The sequence below is a fragment of the Mobula birostris genome, chromosome 2 (assembly GCF_030028105.1).
Source record: "Mobula birostris isolate sMobBir1 chromosome 2, sMobBir1.hap1, whole genome shotgun sequence".
Classification (NCBI taxonomy): Eukaryota; Metazoa; Chordata; class Chondrichthyes; order Myliobatiformes; family Myliobatidae; genus Mobula; species Mobula birostris.
Window position 1 is genome coordinate 53,161,094 of NC_092371.1, and position 19,595 is coordinate 53,180,688.

Genomic DNA, 19,595 nt, shown 5'->3' on the forward strand with positions numbered 1-19,595 from the left:
TGTCAAGCTGTCAGGACTCAAGGTGAAGGGTGGGCCAGTTCAGCTCGCTGCTCTGTGCTGAACTGAGGCCGTGGCCTACAACTAACGGGCTCCTGAATTGGTTGCAGTGATGCCTGGCTTCATGTCTGTGAATTCACTTTCGTGAACTTCAGTTCTGAATGCCTTTTGTTGTTTGCGTGATTTGCTTTTTTTTTTCTCTGCACGTTGGGTATTTGTCACTCTTCATTTTTTTTTAATGGGTTCTATTAGCTTTCTTTGTTTTGTGGCTGCCTGTAAGGAGATGAAGCTCACGGTTGTATAAAGTATACATACCTTGATCATAAATATACTTTGAACATTAATCAACTTCATTTATGGTCTTACTAAATATGTGAATGCTTTTAAAAATTAACAAGATCAAAAGATCATTTTCATTAAAGAGTAGATACATCGCTTTAAGAGGAATACCAGCTCAGAAGTTATATCAACAAAATAAATAACTTTGATTTCATGTATTATCAGTCATAAAATGAGTGACAGAGAATTGTTAAGCATTTAGCCCAATTAAATGTAGTAAATTATTGGTGATCACAAGATTTTATCCATAGCCAATTGTGATTGGTAACTGGAGAAGTTAGTATTAAGACTGAAAGTATTGTTGAGTCGAAGCAGAATATACCAAAAAACTTGTCAAACAGGTGTGGAAATCTTTGCAAGTTATATTTCTCAGAAATCTACAATTTACTGGTGAACAATTTCAATAAGGTATTGAGACTAAAGATGAGAGTAGTATCTTGAGTGGTAGGGAAATAACTCTATTAACAATGCTTCCAGAGAATTTCCTTGATCAAATTTCAGTTTAAAGAAAAGAGCAGCTGATATAAATAGATCAAGAACTCATGAATATAAAAATGATTTAAAGGAGGTGCTAAGTGCTCGAATTCAGTAAGCAACATGGGAGGAAAAATAAGATCATCGTTATAAATTAAAGAGCAGAAGAGATGGGAGTGAGTTAGCAGTTAAACCAACATCATATTCACGTCACCACGTATCTTTAGGGACACCATAAATTAAGTTGATTAAATATGAATTGTAAAATACAGCGTGTGGTTTAGTTTTAATGTAGAAACCAATGTACAGACACATATTTACATAGTTATCTATTTGCCATTTTGGTGCCATAATTTGACATGACAATAGATTATTATGCCTATATTCATAACACCAATTGGTTCCAATTTAACTAATCAGAACCTTGTATAGTTAACAGCATGTGTTAGGCAGGCTGGAAAGATTTGGTTCTAAGCTAAAGTCTATAATTGTTGCAATTTAATTATCGCTGTAAAATGAGTTTATGAATTTAAAACCATTACACTAAGGAAGGTTCTGTTATTGGTAGAACATTAGTTTTTATAATCAAGGAAACAGTATATGTTTTCAGTTACCTCCAGATCCTTAGCTGTTCTGTCATGTAGTTGACATTGTTACCTTACAAATTGAGGAGAACTTGTGGGAAAATCTAGTTTTCATTGATAATATCAGCACCATAGATAGAATTGTGTATTAGGGAAAGTAACATCCAAAATTAAAGCAAAGAACCTCGAAGTAAAGAATATCAGTCATCTGTAAAGTAGAATAGTGATAAATCAGATTAAAAGTGATGCTTTTCCATGATTAGACAGGTTTACGAATGTGGGAAAGGGAGAAATGTACTTTTGGTATTTGCTCTATTTAAATCCTGCTGGCATGGGGATCCTAGAAAATCAAGTACCCAAACTGGCAGATAGGATTTTAAACAAATAAAGAGTTGGTGAGGTCACTTAGTTTACACTTGAGCATTGAAAGCTGTAGAACAGAGCAGCGACTGGGGAGAAAGTAGGCAAAGCTGGGCAGGAAGCTTTCAACGGTTTAGTGAAGATGACTCAAAAAGAAGGTGGCCTAGAAACTGAGTATTGCTATAAAAGTCGAGTTACTGGTCTCCATCCTGTGTGCTGATGATGATTTCAGATTGTGGGCCTACCACAAGAAACTTCAATAGTGATGGAAAATTTTGGTCCCAGACACCACCGAAACACTAACACCCATTTTCCTCTTCATGTTTCACCAACACAGTGAGGTTCGGGCCAAGAGGGGCTGTGCAGTAATAGGACAGCAGCCAGTGGTCTGATTAGTGGGGTAGCAGCTCATGGGGACGTTGATGGTGCGGTCAAAACCTGTGCAGGTTGACAATTAGCTTGTCACCGATCAGTACTTGCTTGCTGGGGGCAGAGGCAGAGCTGGGTTTCATGTGGAGTTTCCCCTTGGTGCAGAAATTGTTCTAGATGGGTGTAGGGATGGGGCAGAAAATGCAGAGAGTTGGGCCATTGGCTGATTGGGTTTTTTTTAGATTGGAACAGTTGGGTACCCAGCAATGATGATTCCTAATAAATCACAGCCAAAATTCCTGCTCATGACAGGAGCACTACATTGGGAATGATGCTTACAAGGGAATGGCTGACACACCTCAGTATATCTTGAGATAAACTCTGTGCAATGGTGTTATTTGATTTGTTGTTGTGTGCAAGTGTCAATCATGCAAATAGGGCCTGCTTATGTTTCCAAAGTGAAGTGAAGCAACCTGGACATGTTCATTATTGTTTATTGGCCTAGAAAAAAGTCAACTTTGAATTGCACAATGCTGAAATAGACAGTGATATGTGGTTGAAGGGATTGAGCCCATCTCCTCTGTCAGTGGATACACTTTCCATTCAAATTGACACTTAGGATATACTTGCCATTTTCTTGTAAGCAGTTTTACACAAATATTTCAGAGGCAATTTATAATGTTCACATAATTCAAAAGCAATGTCCAGTAATGGTGCTTTGACCTTATGTCTAGTGTAAAATACATGCTTGTTACAAATCCTCAACTGAAAATCAGACTGAAGCTTTGTGGCTTGAGATCCACAAAGAATGCCTAGAATACGTCTGAATGTTAAAGGCTGGAATGGAAAAAGCAAACAGATCATCATATTATACCTAAAAATAAAGAATTGACAGGCATGTTGAATGGTTAATTTGGATTAGTATTTACAATGGCAAAAGATAATGTCATTCCAGGTGTTCCCATAATAATATTTTGTCATTTGAGAATTCACCAAAGTTACTGTAATAGCAATGAATGAAATATGGCAATAAAGACTAAGGAGTCCTCAATGCCAATTGATTTTAAAGGAAGGAGATGATAATATCATCGGATATCTGCAAAGTTCTCTCAGTTGGAGAACCTTTTCTTTTAGTTAGAAAACTCTGCATGTCACACTGCTTATTCAAGAGAGGCGAGGGGTGGGATCTAGGGAATTGTGGATTATTTATCCTAACATCTGTTGTTGATGATTTTCTAGAATTTATAATTAACAAGTGTGACTAAAGACCCTGAATATTTTCAGTTCATCTGAAAGATTCTATAAGTATTTGTAACAGGCCTGATAAGCGGAATTACATTTATTTTTGAAGAGGTGACAGGTTGAGGACAGGAGAATGGTATTTACAGAGTTCGGGCAAGCAAATAGAAATTACTTCTTAAGAAGATGATAGTGAAAGGAAAAGATTAATCAAAATAATTGACCTCACTAAGAAATGAGCTCTGCATCTCAAGCAAAATGAACAAACACTAGAAGTATTAATGGTTTATGCTGATAAGCAAACTGTGGCAACTGGCTTTGAAGACAGACAAAGGCAATCTATTTTGGAACTATACTGTATCAAAGCTGGGAATAGTGGAGACCAAATGAGATTTGGAGATTCTTGTACACACGTCAGTAAAAAGTCATGAACTGATGCAGTGATGAAGTACCTAAAGAGACAGTGTTTAGAGTGGGGGCTGGTGGAACCATCAGAAGGAAAGGAGTGATTGGGTTGGCACAGATATATATGATTAGAACACGTCCAAATTACACGTAGTGTTTGGAACCATATCCAGGAAAAAAAGTTTTGAGAATAAAAATAATTGCATTTGATGAAATCAGAAAATTAAGGGATAATTTAAATTTTTTATGAGATTAAAGAGAACTGTTAGGGCTGATGGGCAGAAACTACAGCTGATGTCTTTAGTTGGGGAACATGAGCTAAAAGTTATAGCTAGGTTTTTCTGTAGAACAGATATGAAACAATTTAACTTGCAGAAGGAAGAAAGACTAAGGAACTCTTGATAGTTGAATTCATTCAAGATGGAGACTTCTTGGATATAAAGTATTTTGGAAGTGGTGTTGATGTAGATATAGCCATGGCCTATTCCTGATACTGTACAAGGACAGGATATTCTAGAAGACGGGGATCTGTTTGAAAGTTGCATTTCTGCAGCAAATAAGGGTTCCAAAATTTAAGACAAATATTCAAGTCTCCCAGTCTTTCCAGTGCTACAAAAAATTTACCAGCCCAGTATAATCAAATTGTTGACATTCATGGCTTAAGTGATTTACTTACACAAAGTCTGAACAGTTTTACTTGTAAAATTGCAACAAAAGTTAACCTCATCTTTTCGGATCAGTGCTTTTGTTCTGCCAGATAATTTTTGTTAATTTTCACCCACTTGCAAGGGTGTCAGAGTTCAAAGTTACCTGTTATCTCCAGAACATGCCAGCATTTCCATAAGTAGCAAAGTGTGGAGAATAGGATAGAGGAAGGAAGTGGCTGAGAGTTCTTAGGGTTTGAGGAGTGGGGCAGAGAGAATAGGAGAATGGGCTGGGAAATGGAATCTATTTACAACTACCAATAGTTAGAAAGGCTAAATACCTTGTTTCTTGCTTTTCTTTAATTTCCACATTTGAAATTTAGTACAAGTGGTGGATGCAGGGTCGATTTCAATATTTAAAAGAAATTTGGATGGGTACATGGGTGAGACAGGCATGGAGGTCTATGGTCTGGGTGCAGGTCGCTGGGACTACGTAGATGCATGGTTTGGTTCAGACTAGAAGGGCCTGTTTCTGTGCTGTAGTGTCCCATGACTCTTAACATAATCTCTTTAGATAACTGGAAAAATAATCTTTGATAGCTTTTCAGCACTCAAATAGTTAAGGCACTCTACAATATTTTGAAGCTTGCTTGTTTACCATACAAAATAAAAGCATAGATTGCCTTTTAACCCACTAACTGTATTCTTCCACTGCATTTTATTGTGATTCTGTAGATTTTCTTAAATTTAAATATTAATAATTTCTCCAAAACTCTTATCCAACATGGTCTATGTAATGAATGTAGTTTCCACAGAGCAAAGCTTTCAGGAAAGGTACCCAAATCTGAATGTTGTTAAATGCTGCAAAATGTGAATAAATTCTTGTTTTAAAACTTTCTTTTCCCTCTTGTATGTGCTATTAAAAATGCTTGAACGAATTGTTACTGTTTTCAACTCAGCGTGAACTCAGTGTAAGGTATGAACAAATAACGGTAGGAATGCACCATATACTATGAAACGTGAGAGGCACTATGAATACTGACCCGTGCTTTGACAAACAGAGTCCCACATCAAACTTGCGTTTGGCATCCTGCCCCCATGTTTCTGAATTAAGTAATTATATGAAGATATGCCTATTAATCTGGGGGCATTTTAAATACAATTTTCAACTAGTACTCAACCAACTTTAAAAAAGAATATTCATGTTATGGAGCAAAGTGAGTACTCAAAATGTCTCTGTGCTGACTGACAGTTTGTTAACTGGCTATTCAACAACTCTCTAAACTTCCTGGTGTATTCAAGTTAGTAAAATCAAAAATCTAAGATAAAGGAAGGCGGATCAGATAAGGTAGTTTCCAAAATTTAAAATTTAAAATCGATCTTATTCAAGTCAAGTTTCCATCAATGGTCACCCACAATGGAAATGCAACAGGAAGTCAACTTTCTGTTTTAGATACAGGAAGTTTAGAGGGTACAGAATTTAATGTCATATTTGATAGTGACAGCGTGTGACATCTACCGTGTTTGTAGTGCGGTTCTTTGGAAAATCATTTAAATTGAAAATGTGATGGATGAATTAAAAACTCATATTTAAGAGTTTAATATTTAAATATGTTAATGAAATTAATTTGCAACCTTAAAATTTCAAAAGGAGTAATCATGCACTACATGGCACACTGATATCCTGCTGTCACACACTGGGGACAGATGTGATTTGTTTTTGTTGTTAGGCATTAATGAGTTGAAATCTCTTCTTTCTCCTCCATCTGTTTTTCCTTCATTGTCCTGCTTCGAATATATTTCCCACCTGAACAGAGGAAACTGCGCTGGGATATGTGAGCAGAATTTGCATACTTCATTGTTCTTCTTAGCTGTTTTTGCACTTCAAGCCTATGAATGGCTCTTTTAGAAAGCATAAAATGAATAATCGCATATTACTGCTTACAATAGTTTTCTTTAATTTGCTGTTAGTGTCAGCCAATAGTTTGAATTGTTTTGAAGTGGCTTAATTAAATTAATTCCTTGCATCTTGAGAGAATTTCCCTTTTCGTTACATCAGTAAAGTTAACGGCTGATTTGTAGAGAGAGGGTCTTTAAGTTAAATAATTCTCTATTGCTTGGTGTGTTCATTGCTTGCAACAAACTGATCACAACATCTGGACTAATAATTGATCTTGGCTTGAGATTGACTTTAGTTGATACCTACATTTAGCAAATCCCTATCATAACCAAATGCACAACTAAATCTGTGTTTTAGTATAACTCTGCTCCTTACACTTTCAGAAAGTATCTGAAGTGAATTGAATACAGGTTTTGTATTGCAACTTATAATGCTTGGTCCTTAGCGCACAAATCCAGGTGAATTCATTTTTGGGTGCTCACTACTCATTTGGTGAAAACCCATCACACAGTTCGGCTCAGGTCAGGTAGCCAGGTTCAATCCTGCATATCTTTGAGAATGCATTGGCAATAGTTTATTTTTAAATAATGTAATGTCTCACTATCACAAGCAACAAGTATTTTGATTGTTAATAACAACATTAAAAGTATCCCTTCTAATCATCCTCTCCCCTCTTTCACTGATAATTTAAATACTTTTTACCAGAGCCATCAATTATACTGCAATTGATTTACATATTTACTTATTATTATTCTTTTATTTTGTTTTTTTAATATATATTGCATTGAATTGCTGCTGCTAAGTTAACAAATTGCAGGAAATATGCCAGTGATAATAAACCTGATTCTGATTATGTTTCTGAGCAGAAAAAAAGAATCTTCCATTGTCTATTCTCTCTAACTTCCACCATTTCTGTCCAATATTTATAATCTGATTATTAACCAGATTTCTCAGAGTTTAGTGTTGACAGGTCTCTGAATTTGCACTGTCAATGCTTCAGTGTTAATTGGGCACAGAAGAAGGGTCTTGGCACAAAATGTGTCTGTTTATTCACTTCCATTGATGCTGCCAGACCTGAGGTCCTCCAACATTCATAGAGTCATAGAGAAGTACGGCACAGAAACGAACCCTTCAGCCCAACTAGACCATGCCAAAGCCACTTAAACTGCCTACTCCCACAGACCTACACTAGGACCACAGCCCCCCATATCACTGGTAGCCATGTACATAGAACATAGCACAGTACAGGCCCTTCAGCCCACAGTGTTGTGCCGACCCTTAAACCCTGCCTCCCATATAACCCCCCCCATCTTAAATTCTTCCAGATACCTGTCTAGTAGTCCCTTAAATTTCACTAGTGTATCTGCCCCCACCACTGACTCAGGCAGTGTATTCCATGCACCAACCACTCTCTGAGTAAAAAACGTCCTTCTAATATCCCCTTTGACTTCCCACCCCTTACCTTAAAGCCATGTCCTCTTGTATTGAGCAGTGGTGCCCTGGGGAAGAAGTGCTGGCTGTCCACTCTATCTACTCCTCTTAATATCTTGTATACCTCTATCATGTCTCTTCTCATCCTCCTTCTCTCCAGAGAGCAAAGCCCTAGCTCCCTTAATCTCTGATCATAATGCATACTCTCTAAACCAGGCAGCATCCTGGTAAATCTCCTCTGTATCCTTTCCAATGCTTCCACATCCTTCCGATAGTGAGATGACCAGAACTGGACACAGCACTCCAAGTGTGGCCTAACCAGAGCTTTATAGAGCTGCATCATTACTCCGCGACTCTTAAACCCTATCCCTCGACTTATGAAAGCTAACGCTCCATAAGCTTTCTTAACTACCCTATCTACCTGTGAGGCAACTTTCAGGGATCTGTGGACATGTACCCCCAGATCCCTCTGCTCCTCAACACTACCAAGTATCCTGCCATTTACTTTGTACTCTGCCTTGGAGTTTGTCCTTCCAAAGTGTACCACCTCACACTCCTCCGGGTTGAACTCCATCTGCCACTTCTCAGCCCACTTCTGCATCTTATCAATGTCTCTCTGCAATCTTCGACAATCTTCTACACTATCCACAACACCACCAACCTTTGTGTCATCTGCAAACTTGCTAACCCTCCCTTTTACCCCCACATCCAGGTCGTTAATAAAAATCACGAGGAGTAGAGGTCCCAGAACTGATCCTTGTGGGACACCACTAGTCACAATCCCCAATCCGAATATACTCCCTACACCACAACACTCTGCTTTCTGCGGGCAAGCCAATTCTGAATCCACCTGGCCAAACCTCCCTGGATCCCATGTCTTCTGACTTTCTGAATAAGCCTACCGAATGGAACCTTGTCAAATGCCTTACTAAAATCTATGTAGATCACATCCACTGCACTACCCTCATCTATATGCCTGGTCACCTCCTGAGAGAACTCTATCAGGCTTGTTAGACACAATCTGCCCTTCACAAAGCCATGCTGACTGTCCCTGATCAGACTATGATTCTCTAAATACCCATAGATCCTATCTCTAAGAATCTTTTCCAACAGCTTTCCCACCAGGGACGTAAGGCTCACTGGTCTATGATTACCCGGACTATCCCTACTACCTTTTTTGAACAAATGTAGACATCTAAATTTCTCTTAAACTTTGAAATAGAGCTCGCATGGACTCTTTGCACTGGCAGCTCGTTCCACACTCTCATGACCCTCTGATTGAAGAAGTTTCCTGTCATGTTCCTCTTAAACTTCTCACCTTTCACCATTAAGCCATGAACTCTGGTTGTCGTCCCACCCAACTTCAGTGGGAAAAGCTTGCTTGCATTTACCCTGTTAATACCCCTCATAATTTTGTATACCTCTGTCAAATCTCCTCTCAATCTTTTACATTCTTTATTTCTTTTTAAATATTTTTGTTAGTTTTTCAAAATTATAAACTCAATAACAAAGTTGGTACAAAGAGATTGGAAAAATGTTCATCAGCATATATAAAATGAATTTTAGATAACATAGATATAAAAGACTTCCAAACTCATAATGAGATTAAACATTAACAAAGAAATAAAAAGAAAAAAATATATAAACAAAAAAAAACCCAAAACAAAAAGAGAAAAAAAAACCAAATAAATGGCAAAATAGGGCTAGACCAACAACTTGTAGCAGACACGATCAATAATGTCATTAACTCCGCTCCTCTCATCATATAATTTTAGAAAAAAGATTCGGAAAGGTCAGATTACATCATATGAAAATGTTGCATAAAAGGTTTCCAAGTATCTTCAAATTTAACCGAAGGGTCAAAAATATCACTTCTAATTTTTTCTAAATTTAAACTTAATATGGTTTGAGAAAACCATTGGAATGTAGTTGGAGGATTAGTTTCCTTCCAGTTCAACAAAATAGATCTTCTCGCCATTAAAGTAACAAAAGCTATCATTCGAGAGGCTGAAGAAAGCAAAGATCTATGTTCTACCATTGGCAATCCAAAGATTGCCGTAATAGGATGGGGCAATTACAGCCAGATATATCTGATAAAATTAAAAATGAATGGGAAAGGGAACTTCAACTTTCCCTACCTATAGAGAAATGGGATAAAATTTTTCAATTAGTTAGTACTTCTTCTATATGTGCTAAACATACTTTTATACAATTTAAAGTAGTACACAGAGCTCATATGTCCAAAGATAAACTAGCTTGTTTTTATTCCCATATAAACCCTACTTGTGATAGATGTCACTCTGAAGTGGCTTCTTTAACTCATATGTTTTGGTCCTGTCCTCTTTTGGAAAAATATTAGAAAGACATTTTTGATATTATTTCAACAGTTCTATGCTTTAATCTTTTACATTCTAAAGAATACAGAACTAATCTATTCAGTCTTTCCTTATAACTCAAGTCCTCAAGACCCAGAACACTCCTTCACCCTTGTTTACATCTTTCCTGTAGGTAGGTGACTGAAACCAGACACAATACTCCAAATTAGGACTCAACAACATCTTGGACAACTTCAACATATCATCCCATCTCCTGTCCTCAATACATTGTTTTGTGAAGGCTAGTGTGCCAAAAGCTCTCTTTATGACCCTATTCTGTGTGTATTGCTTTGGATTTCCAGCATCTGCAGAATTCCTTGTGCTTATAGTTAACTAGAGTTACACAAAGCAGCTGAAGAAATGGAGGAAAATCTAATTACCTCCTGTAATTTTTTCCCATTTAAAGTAATGTATTTCACCCTGTGAGTATCATCTGCCCTCTAAATGTTAAAGCAATTATTTGATTTTTGCATCTTCCTGATCTAGCTCTCTGGGCATGTTCTTTATGTGGATATTTTATTAGAAATGCAATACTTGTAGGTTATGTCAGTCATAGTGAGAGGCTTCCCCTCCAATTTAATGTTTTAAAATCATCAGATTTGAAAATGAGTGGATTCCACAACTCGTATGAGCTGTTCTGATGTGGTAATCTCTCTCCCAAGATCAATGTTAATACAGCTAAGTCTAAAATATTACTGATTGAAATTGTCACTTCATATTTACATTGGAATTTTTTTTAAATGCTGATGCTAGAAGGTTAAAAAACAGAAAATGCTAGAAACAACTCAGCAAAGTAGGCAGCAGCTATGGGGGCAAAAAGGAATAGGGTTGATGTTTGGGGTTGAAGTCTGTTGGAGGGGTAATTAATTCATTTTAGTTGCAGAAAGAGTGAGGGAGGGATGAATAAGAAAACAAAGGAGAAGCTCCAATATGTGATGTCAGGGTTGTCATCGGATAAACCATTGAAGTACGTTGGTTGATTCACAATTTCAAAGTAAATTTATTATCAAATTATGTATATGTTACCATATACTAGCCTAAGATTCATTTTCTTGCAGGCATTCACAGTAGAGCACAGAAATACAATAGACTAAATGAAAAACTCCACACAATGACTGACAAGAAACCAATTTGCAAAAGAAGACAAACTGCATATACAAGTAAATCATATAAGTAAATAAATAATACTGACAACATGATTTGTAGAGCCCTTGAAAGTGATAAGGGCAGTGAGGGAGATAGTACAAATACAAACCCAAAGTACGTAATGTAAAAGCTGTGAAAGGCAGAACTTCAGAGACTGGTTAAGCAGGTCAAACTATGCCAGTAGAGAGGGACAAACCTGAGAATTGTGACTAATGGCAGAACTTGCCAGTTCTGATAGGAGAGATATATTTGAAGCTGTTGTGATTAATATTGAGTCCAAAAGATGCCATGTGCCCAGATAGAAGGCGAGGTGCTGATCCTCAAACTTAAGTTGGGTGAAAGTTATTTCGATCATTTTTCTTCCCATTCTGATGTTTGGTCTGAACAACTGAACCTCTTGAACATGTCTGCATCCTTTTGTGCATTGAATTGCTGCCACATGGGTGGCTGATTAGATATTTGCATTAATGAGCAGATGCATCTAATAAAGTGGCCCCTGAGTGTATGTTCCCATTCTCTGCAATGTTCATTACCTGTTTGACTGCCTCTCAAATTCTACTATCCTGTCTGCTTCTACCACCATCCCTGGTAGCCTGTTAGAGCCACCCAACGGGCTCTGTGTAAAATGCATCTCCTTTAAAATCTCCTATCCAGTTTAAATCTATGCCCTCTAATATATGACATTTTTAGCCTCTGAAATGGATCTGACTACCTACACTCTCTGTGCTTCTCACAATTTTATAAACATTATCAGGTCTCCGCTGTCTCCAAAAATCCAGGGAAAACTATCAAGGTTTGTCCAACCTCTCCTTGTAGTTAATACTCTCTAATTCAGCAGCATCCTGGTGAATTTCTTCGTATGGCAATTTCTCCTCTAATCGTGGAGTTGCAGGACTAATCCATTTCCTTAACACAAAATAATCTGCAGATGCTGGGGTCAAAGCAACACTCACAACACACTGGAGGAACTCAGCAGGTCAGGCAGCATCCGTGGAAAAGATCGGTCAACATTTCAGACCGGAACCCTTCGTCAGGACTGTAGGGGGAAGGGGCAGAGGCCCTATAAAGAAGATGGGGGGAGAGTGGGAAGGAGAAGGCTAGTCAGTTCCAGGTGAAAAGCCAGTAAGGGGAAAGATAAAGGGGTGGGGGAAGGGAGGCAGGGAGGGGATAGGCAGAAAAGGTGAAGAAGGAATAGGGGAAAGCACAATGGGTAGTAGAAGGAGGCAGAACCATGAGGGAGGTGATAGGCAGCTGAGGGAGGGGGCAGAGTGAAACTGGGATGGGGGAAGGGAGGAGGAGGGAATTACTGGAAGTTGGAGAATTCAATGTTCATACCAAGGGGCTGGAGGCATCCCAGACAGTATATGAGGTGTTGCTCCTCCAACCTGAGTTTAGCCTCATCATGGCATGTATGGGCATAACCGAATGGGAATGTGAAGCAGAGTTGAAGTGGGTAGCAACTGGGAAATCCTGTCTGTTGTGGTGGATGGTGACTGATCATTTCCACGGATGCTGCCCGACCCACTGAGTTCCTCCAGCGTGTTGTGAGTGTTGCTTTAATCCATTTCCTTCTTCCCACCACCGAGGGACCCAAAAGGTCTTTCCAGGTAGAACTGTGATTCAGTTCCACTTTTTCCCATCCAGTGCTCACAGTGTCATGTCCTCGGCAGTGGTGAAACTAAACACAGATTGGGTGATCACTTTGTAGTGCTCCAGTGTTCAGTCTGCAGGTCAGCTGCGAGCCTCCTGTGCACCGCCACTTTTAACACCTACTCCCACTCTGTGTCTCCAGCATTGTAGCAAGCTCGAGGAACTGCAACTCACCTTCACTGTATTGAAATCAGCAGCTTAGAATATAAACCTGTCAGCACAGTAGGAGCATAGGAGCCTGCAGCCCAGTGCTGACCTTGCAAAATCATTCTGACACCTCCCTCCCACAAAGCCCTCTATTTTCCATTCATCCATTTGGCTATCTAAGAGTTTCTTAAATATCTTTAATATACCTACCCCTACAAACACCCCTGGCAATGCGCTCCACACATCTACCACTCTCTTTGGTGGGGGGGGGGGTGAACAAAACCTACTTCTTAACCACAACCCCGCACCACCATACTTCCCTCCAGTCACCTTAACTTTATAGCTTGTGTTAAGTTATCTCTGTGTCAGAGCTGGGCAATGCTGCTTTATCTATAAAGTTGTCTCAATGTTCTTCTCTTCATTAACATGGCCTCCCCTGCTTAGCAGTCCCTACAGTTTTGCATTTTTCTCTTCTGGCATTCTTTTGTTTGTTACTTCCAACTATCCTTATTAATCCGTCAACCAGGTTAATTCATCAAAGTTGAACACTGGCATTGCACTTTCAGAGAGATTCCTTCCCAATCATTCCATGCCCCTCCTCCCAGTCTCTCTACAACTTAAAGCCAACTTGCCTTCTCTCTTCTCAGTTATGATTAATCTTCTCTGACTTGAAAATTTGCCTCTGTTTCGTCATTCCATCAATACAGCCCCAACATGCTGGGTGATTTCAACACGCTTTTAAGTCATGTTTTCATTGAGTTTTCTCCTGCAAATTCTCTGCCAATTAGAGGATTACAGGAAAAAAAAAGTCCAATTACTATAACGAGTTAAAATGCGTAACACAATCACTATTAAGCAACTTGTTTTTTCAAAAATAACTTTCTGCTTTCTGCCCTTCCCCCAACTTTATCACTTGTAAAAAATAAAGCATCTGCATTGTAAGCTGCATTAATTCTGTGTGGGCGGCCTAGATATAACCATAAGGGTAGAACATACCAACATAAAAGTAAAGCCTTTATTTATGCTTGCATTGAACAAACTGAAACACTTCATAACAGCACGAGGATTCAGTTTACGTGATTCACAACTAGGCACAAGTTTAATTAAAGTTCTACAAAACACATAATGTCATGATACAGATGATGCTATTGGGTACTATGTAATTAGGGACATAGAAACATAGAAAACCTACAGCATAATACAGGCCCTTCGGCCCATAATGCTGTGCTGAACACGTACTTACTTTAGTAATTATCTAGGGTTACCCTTTATTTTTCTAAGCTCCATATACCTATCCAGGAGTCTCTTAAAAGACCCTATCATATCTGCCTCCACCACCGTCACCGGCAGCCCATTCCACGCACTCACCACTCTCTGTGTGGGGAGAAAAAAACATAACAACAACAACAACTTACCCCATGACATCTCCTCTGTACCTACTTCCCAGCACCTTAAAACTGTGCCCTCTCATGTTAGCCATTTCAGCCCTGGGAAAAAGCCTCTGACTATCCACACGATCAATGCCTCTCATCATCTTATACACCTCTATCAGGTCACCTCCCATCCTCCGCTGCTCCAAGGAGAAAAGGACAAGTTCACTCAACCTATTCTCATAAGGCATGCTCCCCAATCCAGGCAACATCCTTGTAAATCTCCTCTGCACCCTTTCTATGGTTTCCACATCCTTCCTGTGGTGAGGTGAACAAAACTGAGCACAGTACTCCAAGTGGGATCTGACCAGGGTCCTATATAGCTGTAACACTACCTTTCGGCTCTTAAACTCAATCCCACAGTTGATGGAGGCCAATACACTGTATGCCTTCTTATCCACAGAGTCAACCAGCGCAGCAGCTTTGAGTGTCCTGTGGACTCGGACTCCAAGATCCCTCTGACCCTCCACACTGCCAAGATTCTTACCATTAATATTATATTCTGCCATTATATTTGACCTACCAAAATGAACCACCTCACACTTATCTGGGTTAAACTCCATCTGCCAATTCTCAGCCCAGTTTTGCATCTTATCAATGTCCCGCTGCAACCTCTGACAGCCCTCCACACTATCCACAACACCCCTAACCTTTGTGTCATCAGCAAATTTACTAATTTATTAAGAAATGAACTGATTTATGAAAAAAATATAATAATCAAAATTCTCCTAGGTAGCTCTGGCATTTTAAGTCACTTAACCTACCTTGGCACCTAATTGGATAACTTTTAGATATCAGCCTCCTTTGCTTTCGCTGAGTTGAAAAGCATCTTGCTCAGTGAAAGATGTTATTAGCTCTAGGCTTGAGAACACAATCATTGTAGTGTGGCTTTCAGGTTTGAATATCAAACAAAGGCTGTTTGGCCTTGTCCAGTTGAATGAAAAATCCCATTTTGAACAAATTTCTCCAGTGACTTCTCTGGACAATAATAATAATAATAAATAGTAAGACTCACATTATTCTTTGTGGGAGCTTGCTGTTTACACATTGATGGCTGCATTTCCTACATTTAAGTTGTAGCCTGTTTTGTGAGTTTGAAAAGCCCAAAAAGTATGAAAACTGCCAATCAACGCAACCCCATAATGCAAAACAAGCCTTTATAAAATTTGACATCACTGCAGATGACACAAATTCAGCTCCGAGCTCCCAGTCTCAACATCTTAGTGAGGATGAAGATGTGACAATAAGGAGCTGAATTTGTGGTTGAGGCCATCTTCTCTGAAGCTGTCAGTCCAGGTGAGGGATCTCAACGCAAAATGTCAACCGTTCACTTGCCTCCCTTGATGCTCTCTGACCCGCAGAGTTTCCCCAGTGCTTCATGTGTTGCTCCAGATTCCAGCTTTGCACTCTCTTGTGTCTCCACTGGGAAAGAGACCATTGATGGCATTTACTCTCATCTTTTGGCCAGATTATCTTTAGTTACCTTGGCCACTTTCACCAGCTGTTCAGTTATTGTTTTGTTTCAAACAAATTTTTAAAACGTTGACTTTGAAATTATGACAATAGTAGCACAGAGTTTAAAGGAGAACTACCTTCAATATTACAAACAGAATATATTCCATAGCTAGGTAGATACAACTCAAGGTGTTCAAGGTATTCTTCCTCTTTCATTTTAGAAAGGCACCAAAACATTAGTGATCTTTTATTTTTGTGAATCTATTTTTCCTGTAGCAGTTTAATGGAAATCCATTAACTACGCAACAACAATGCACATGCTAACTGAGCAGATGACTGCTGCCTAGTTATACCAGGCTTCACCTGCTGAAAATATAAATGTCAGTGCTGAACTCTGAGACAGTTGCCCAGCAACTGCCACCATCTAACTTAATTAAGGGTGACATTCCTGTCAACGATTCTGCAGTTCATTTGAGAGATGGTTAGGGATTAATTTAATCTGCAGTTTAGTCTGTTCATTTTTTTTCATTTACAGTGTTTGAAGAATTTTATAAAACCTCTCTGGGGTTTTCATTGTGTCCACATTTCTAAAATTGACAGCAAGAAAGTTAAGTGTTTGTTTTTAATCTCCTGTGAGGTATTAGATCTGATGAATAAATAGCATGAGAATATTTGAGGGCCCTAGTAAGGATCCAATATGCTTGAGCTAATTTCTACTCCATCTTGGCAAAGATGTCAATCAATTTAAAATGAAGTTGGGTGAATAAAAATTTGATGCTTTAGTATAACTTATTATTTATAGGTTACAGAATTTTAGGATCAGATTTTAATGATAAAATGACAAATGCTAATCAGGCATTCAGCATGTTTTTTTTAAGAGCCTGGTTTTCTACCAAGTTTTGCTGTGTCTGACTGAAGAATTGTTACAATGGATACAAGCACAAAGGCAGGAGTGTTTCTTTTTGCTGGGGGGGGTTGAGGATTAAGCAGAAAACTCAAAGGTTTCTTTGTAAATGAATTACAGAAAATTCACACACAGGCAAAGGAAGCTGTTGGGAAGGGAAATCATACATTAGGGTTTATTGCAAGAGATTGAAATGTAAGACTATGAAGGACTATATAGGCCTTTTGCTGTGAACACAAGTCAAATATAGTTTACACTTTCAGTCATTTTACCCAAGCAGTACCTGATTTTGAGATTATACCACATGAGTTTATTGAATGAAAAAGCTTCCACTGAAAAGACATGGAGTAGACTGCTCCACCATTTAGGACTGAGAAGAATTTAAAATTATCTCAAAGAAACTTAAAATTATTAAGAAGCTCTGCAGAGTAGATGCTGAGAGATCGCTTTTCCTGGATAGTATCTGGATCCTAGTCTCAGGAAGTTATTTGCCACTTAGTACTGATGTGATCTGTGTTTCTACATTCAGCGGCTTAGGACTGAGCATCCTTTCTCCCAGACATCATGGACATTAAAGCACAGACTATATTCAAAACGTACGCTGAAGTACTGAACAGGAGGAGAAATTGTCCTGCAAGTGGTATTGCTAAAATTGCAACTGGGTACACAGCACAGCATGCTCTTTGTTGGGTAGAAATGAACATTGGAATCTGTGTAAACAGCAGAAATGTTCCTAGGTTTTAAATTTAGTTCTCTGTACCCAGACATCCCAGGGAGGTAGCACCATCAATTTGCGGGAGACTTCCGGGAGAGGTGGGATGTCTGCAATAGAGTAGCTCCTTAGCAGCTAGCCAGCTAGTTTAAATAATGTTAGCTATGCTAATGAATGAATGACACCTGTTAAACTCACCTCAACATGTCTTCTACAGTCTTAACCCAGCATGGGCAATAGAAAAGTCACTGTTGCAAACAGCGCAGCGAGCAACACTGTCATTATTTTTGACCCTTATTAGGCAGGGGTACACTTTAGTGTAGTCTGGGGTGACGTACGATTTATATTTTCATTTTTTGGAACACTCTCCCATGGCGCGCTCTCACTCTCTCTCTCGCTTTCTTTCTCTCTCGCTCGATCTCTTGTGGTCGCTCTCGCACTTTCTCTCTCGCTCTCGCTTTCTTGCTCACGCGCTCTCTCATGCTCGCGCGCTCTCTCATGCTCTCGCGCTCTCTCTCTCGCCCTCTCCCTCGCGCGCGCGCTCTCCCCCTCCCTCTCCGTCGCTTGCTTGCTCTCGCTCTCTCTGGTGGTCGCTCTCGGGCTTTCTGTTTTGCTTTCTCTCTCGCGCTCTCTCGCTTGCTCTCAAAAAAATTGATTTCCGTGACATTGTATATAATTTGTGGGCATCAGGGAGCCACTATTAATATGCGGGAGACTCCTGGAATTCCCGGGAGAAGTGGGATGTCTGTGTACCCGCAGGTTAATTTCCAGGTGCAGAATCAGTGAATGGATGAATGGTGGTTTGGGCGGTGTGGGTGGGGGGGGGGGGATGATGAAGGAGGGATGAGAAGGAAGGAGAAAACTGAAAATTTAAATGGAGACCAGGCTTCCATTGGAGCAGACCACATAGTGTTTCTACGGTAAAGGTATCCTAGGACTTAGGCTTTTAGCTTTAGCATTCTGTAAAATAGTGTCATAAATTTAGCAACATTTACCTTAAGAAGTGAGGTATCTGCAGCTGTACCAGACAACAATCCCTTCAGCTCACTAAGTCTGCCCCAGTCATCAACCGCCCACTTTTTATTTTCAACTCCTCCCAGATTTTGCCACTTATCTAAACATGAATGAGACCTATAAGACATAGGAGCAACCATTTGGCCCATCAAGTCAGTTCCATCATTCCATCATAGCTGATTGATTATCACTCTCAACCCAATTGTCCTGCCGTCTTCTCCATAACCTTTTATGCTATTACTAATCAAGAGCCCACCAACCTCTTCTTTAAGTATACTCAATGACTTGGCTTCCACAGCCATCTGTGGCAATGAATTCCACAGATTCACCACCTATCTAGCTAAAGAAATTCCACCTCATGAGGATGTATTTTACAGTGAAAACTTGGTAATTTACAATGGCTTACGTACCCATACTTCTCCTGAATGGGGGTGGAAGGTGGACCCACAGAAAGAACATGTAGGCTCTGCACAGACAGCTCCCAAGTTCAGGGTCGAACCTGGTTCTCTGACAACGAAAGGCTCCACCCTCCCACCCTGCTGGTAAAAGATGTGATGGAGTGGAAGGTTAATGTATACTGTCCTGTCTCTCAACCAAATCTGACTGCCTACATAGGTAAAAGTAAAGGAAACTTATTTCAGGCTGTGGAGTTTGATTTTGAAATCTGCTGTATTTGTTACACTGCTGTGAGCAGCAGAGATGGGGACACAGTGGGAAAGGCAGGCCTATTTCTCAGGATGCTTAACATAACCTGCTTCTTAAAGGCCACAATGGCCCAGAATGTTTGACCCACTGATTACAGGTCACTGCTGTAACTGCCAGCTGGGAAGGTGACTGGACTGTTGGAGGCACTTAGTTGTTAGGCTGGGAAACCGCTACTTGTTGGTCCCTCGTTGTATAGCTGGGAGTATGGAGTCTCTTGGTCTTTGTTCCAATGATCCAACTCCTGTGAGGTCTTCCTGTACGCATCTTGAAAATAAGACAGGTAGCGTTCTGTCCCATTAAGAAATGAAACCTGCT

The 19,595-nt window shown here is 39.5% G+C and overlaps 1 protein-coding gene across 4 annotated transcripts in view; it reads left to right on the forward strand.

Moving 5' to 3' along the window:
• The window catches only part of LOC140186645 (uridine-cytidine kinase-like 1), a 129,524-nt gene that overhangs the window by 87,781 nt on the left and 22,148 nt on the right, over positions 1 to 19,595 (forward strand). For 3 of the 4 annotated variants that reach the window (XM_072241046.1, XM_072241074.1, XM_072241064.1), the window contains one exon: positions 6,227 to 6,246. In XM_072241046.1, the coding sequence (XP_072097147.1) occupies positions 6,227 to 6,246 (20 nt within the window). Of the gene's footprint in view, positions 1 to 5,370; positions 5,388 to 6,226; positions 6,247 to 19,595 lie in introns of all 4 variants that reach the window. The other variant, XM_072241054.1, reaches the window with a different exon arrangement.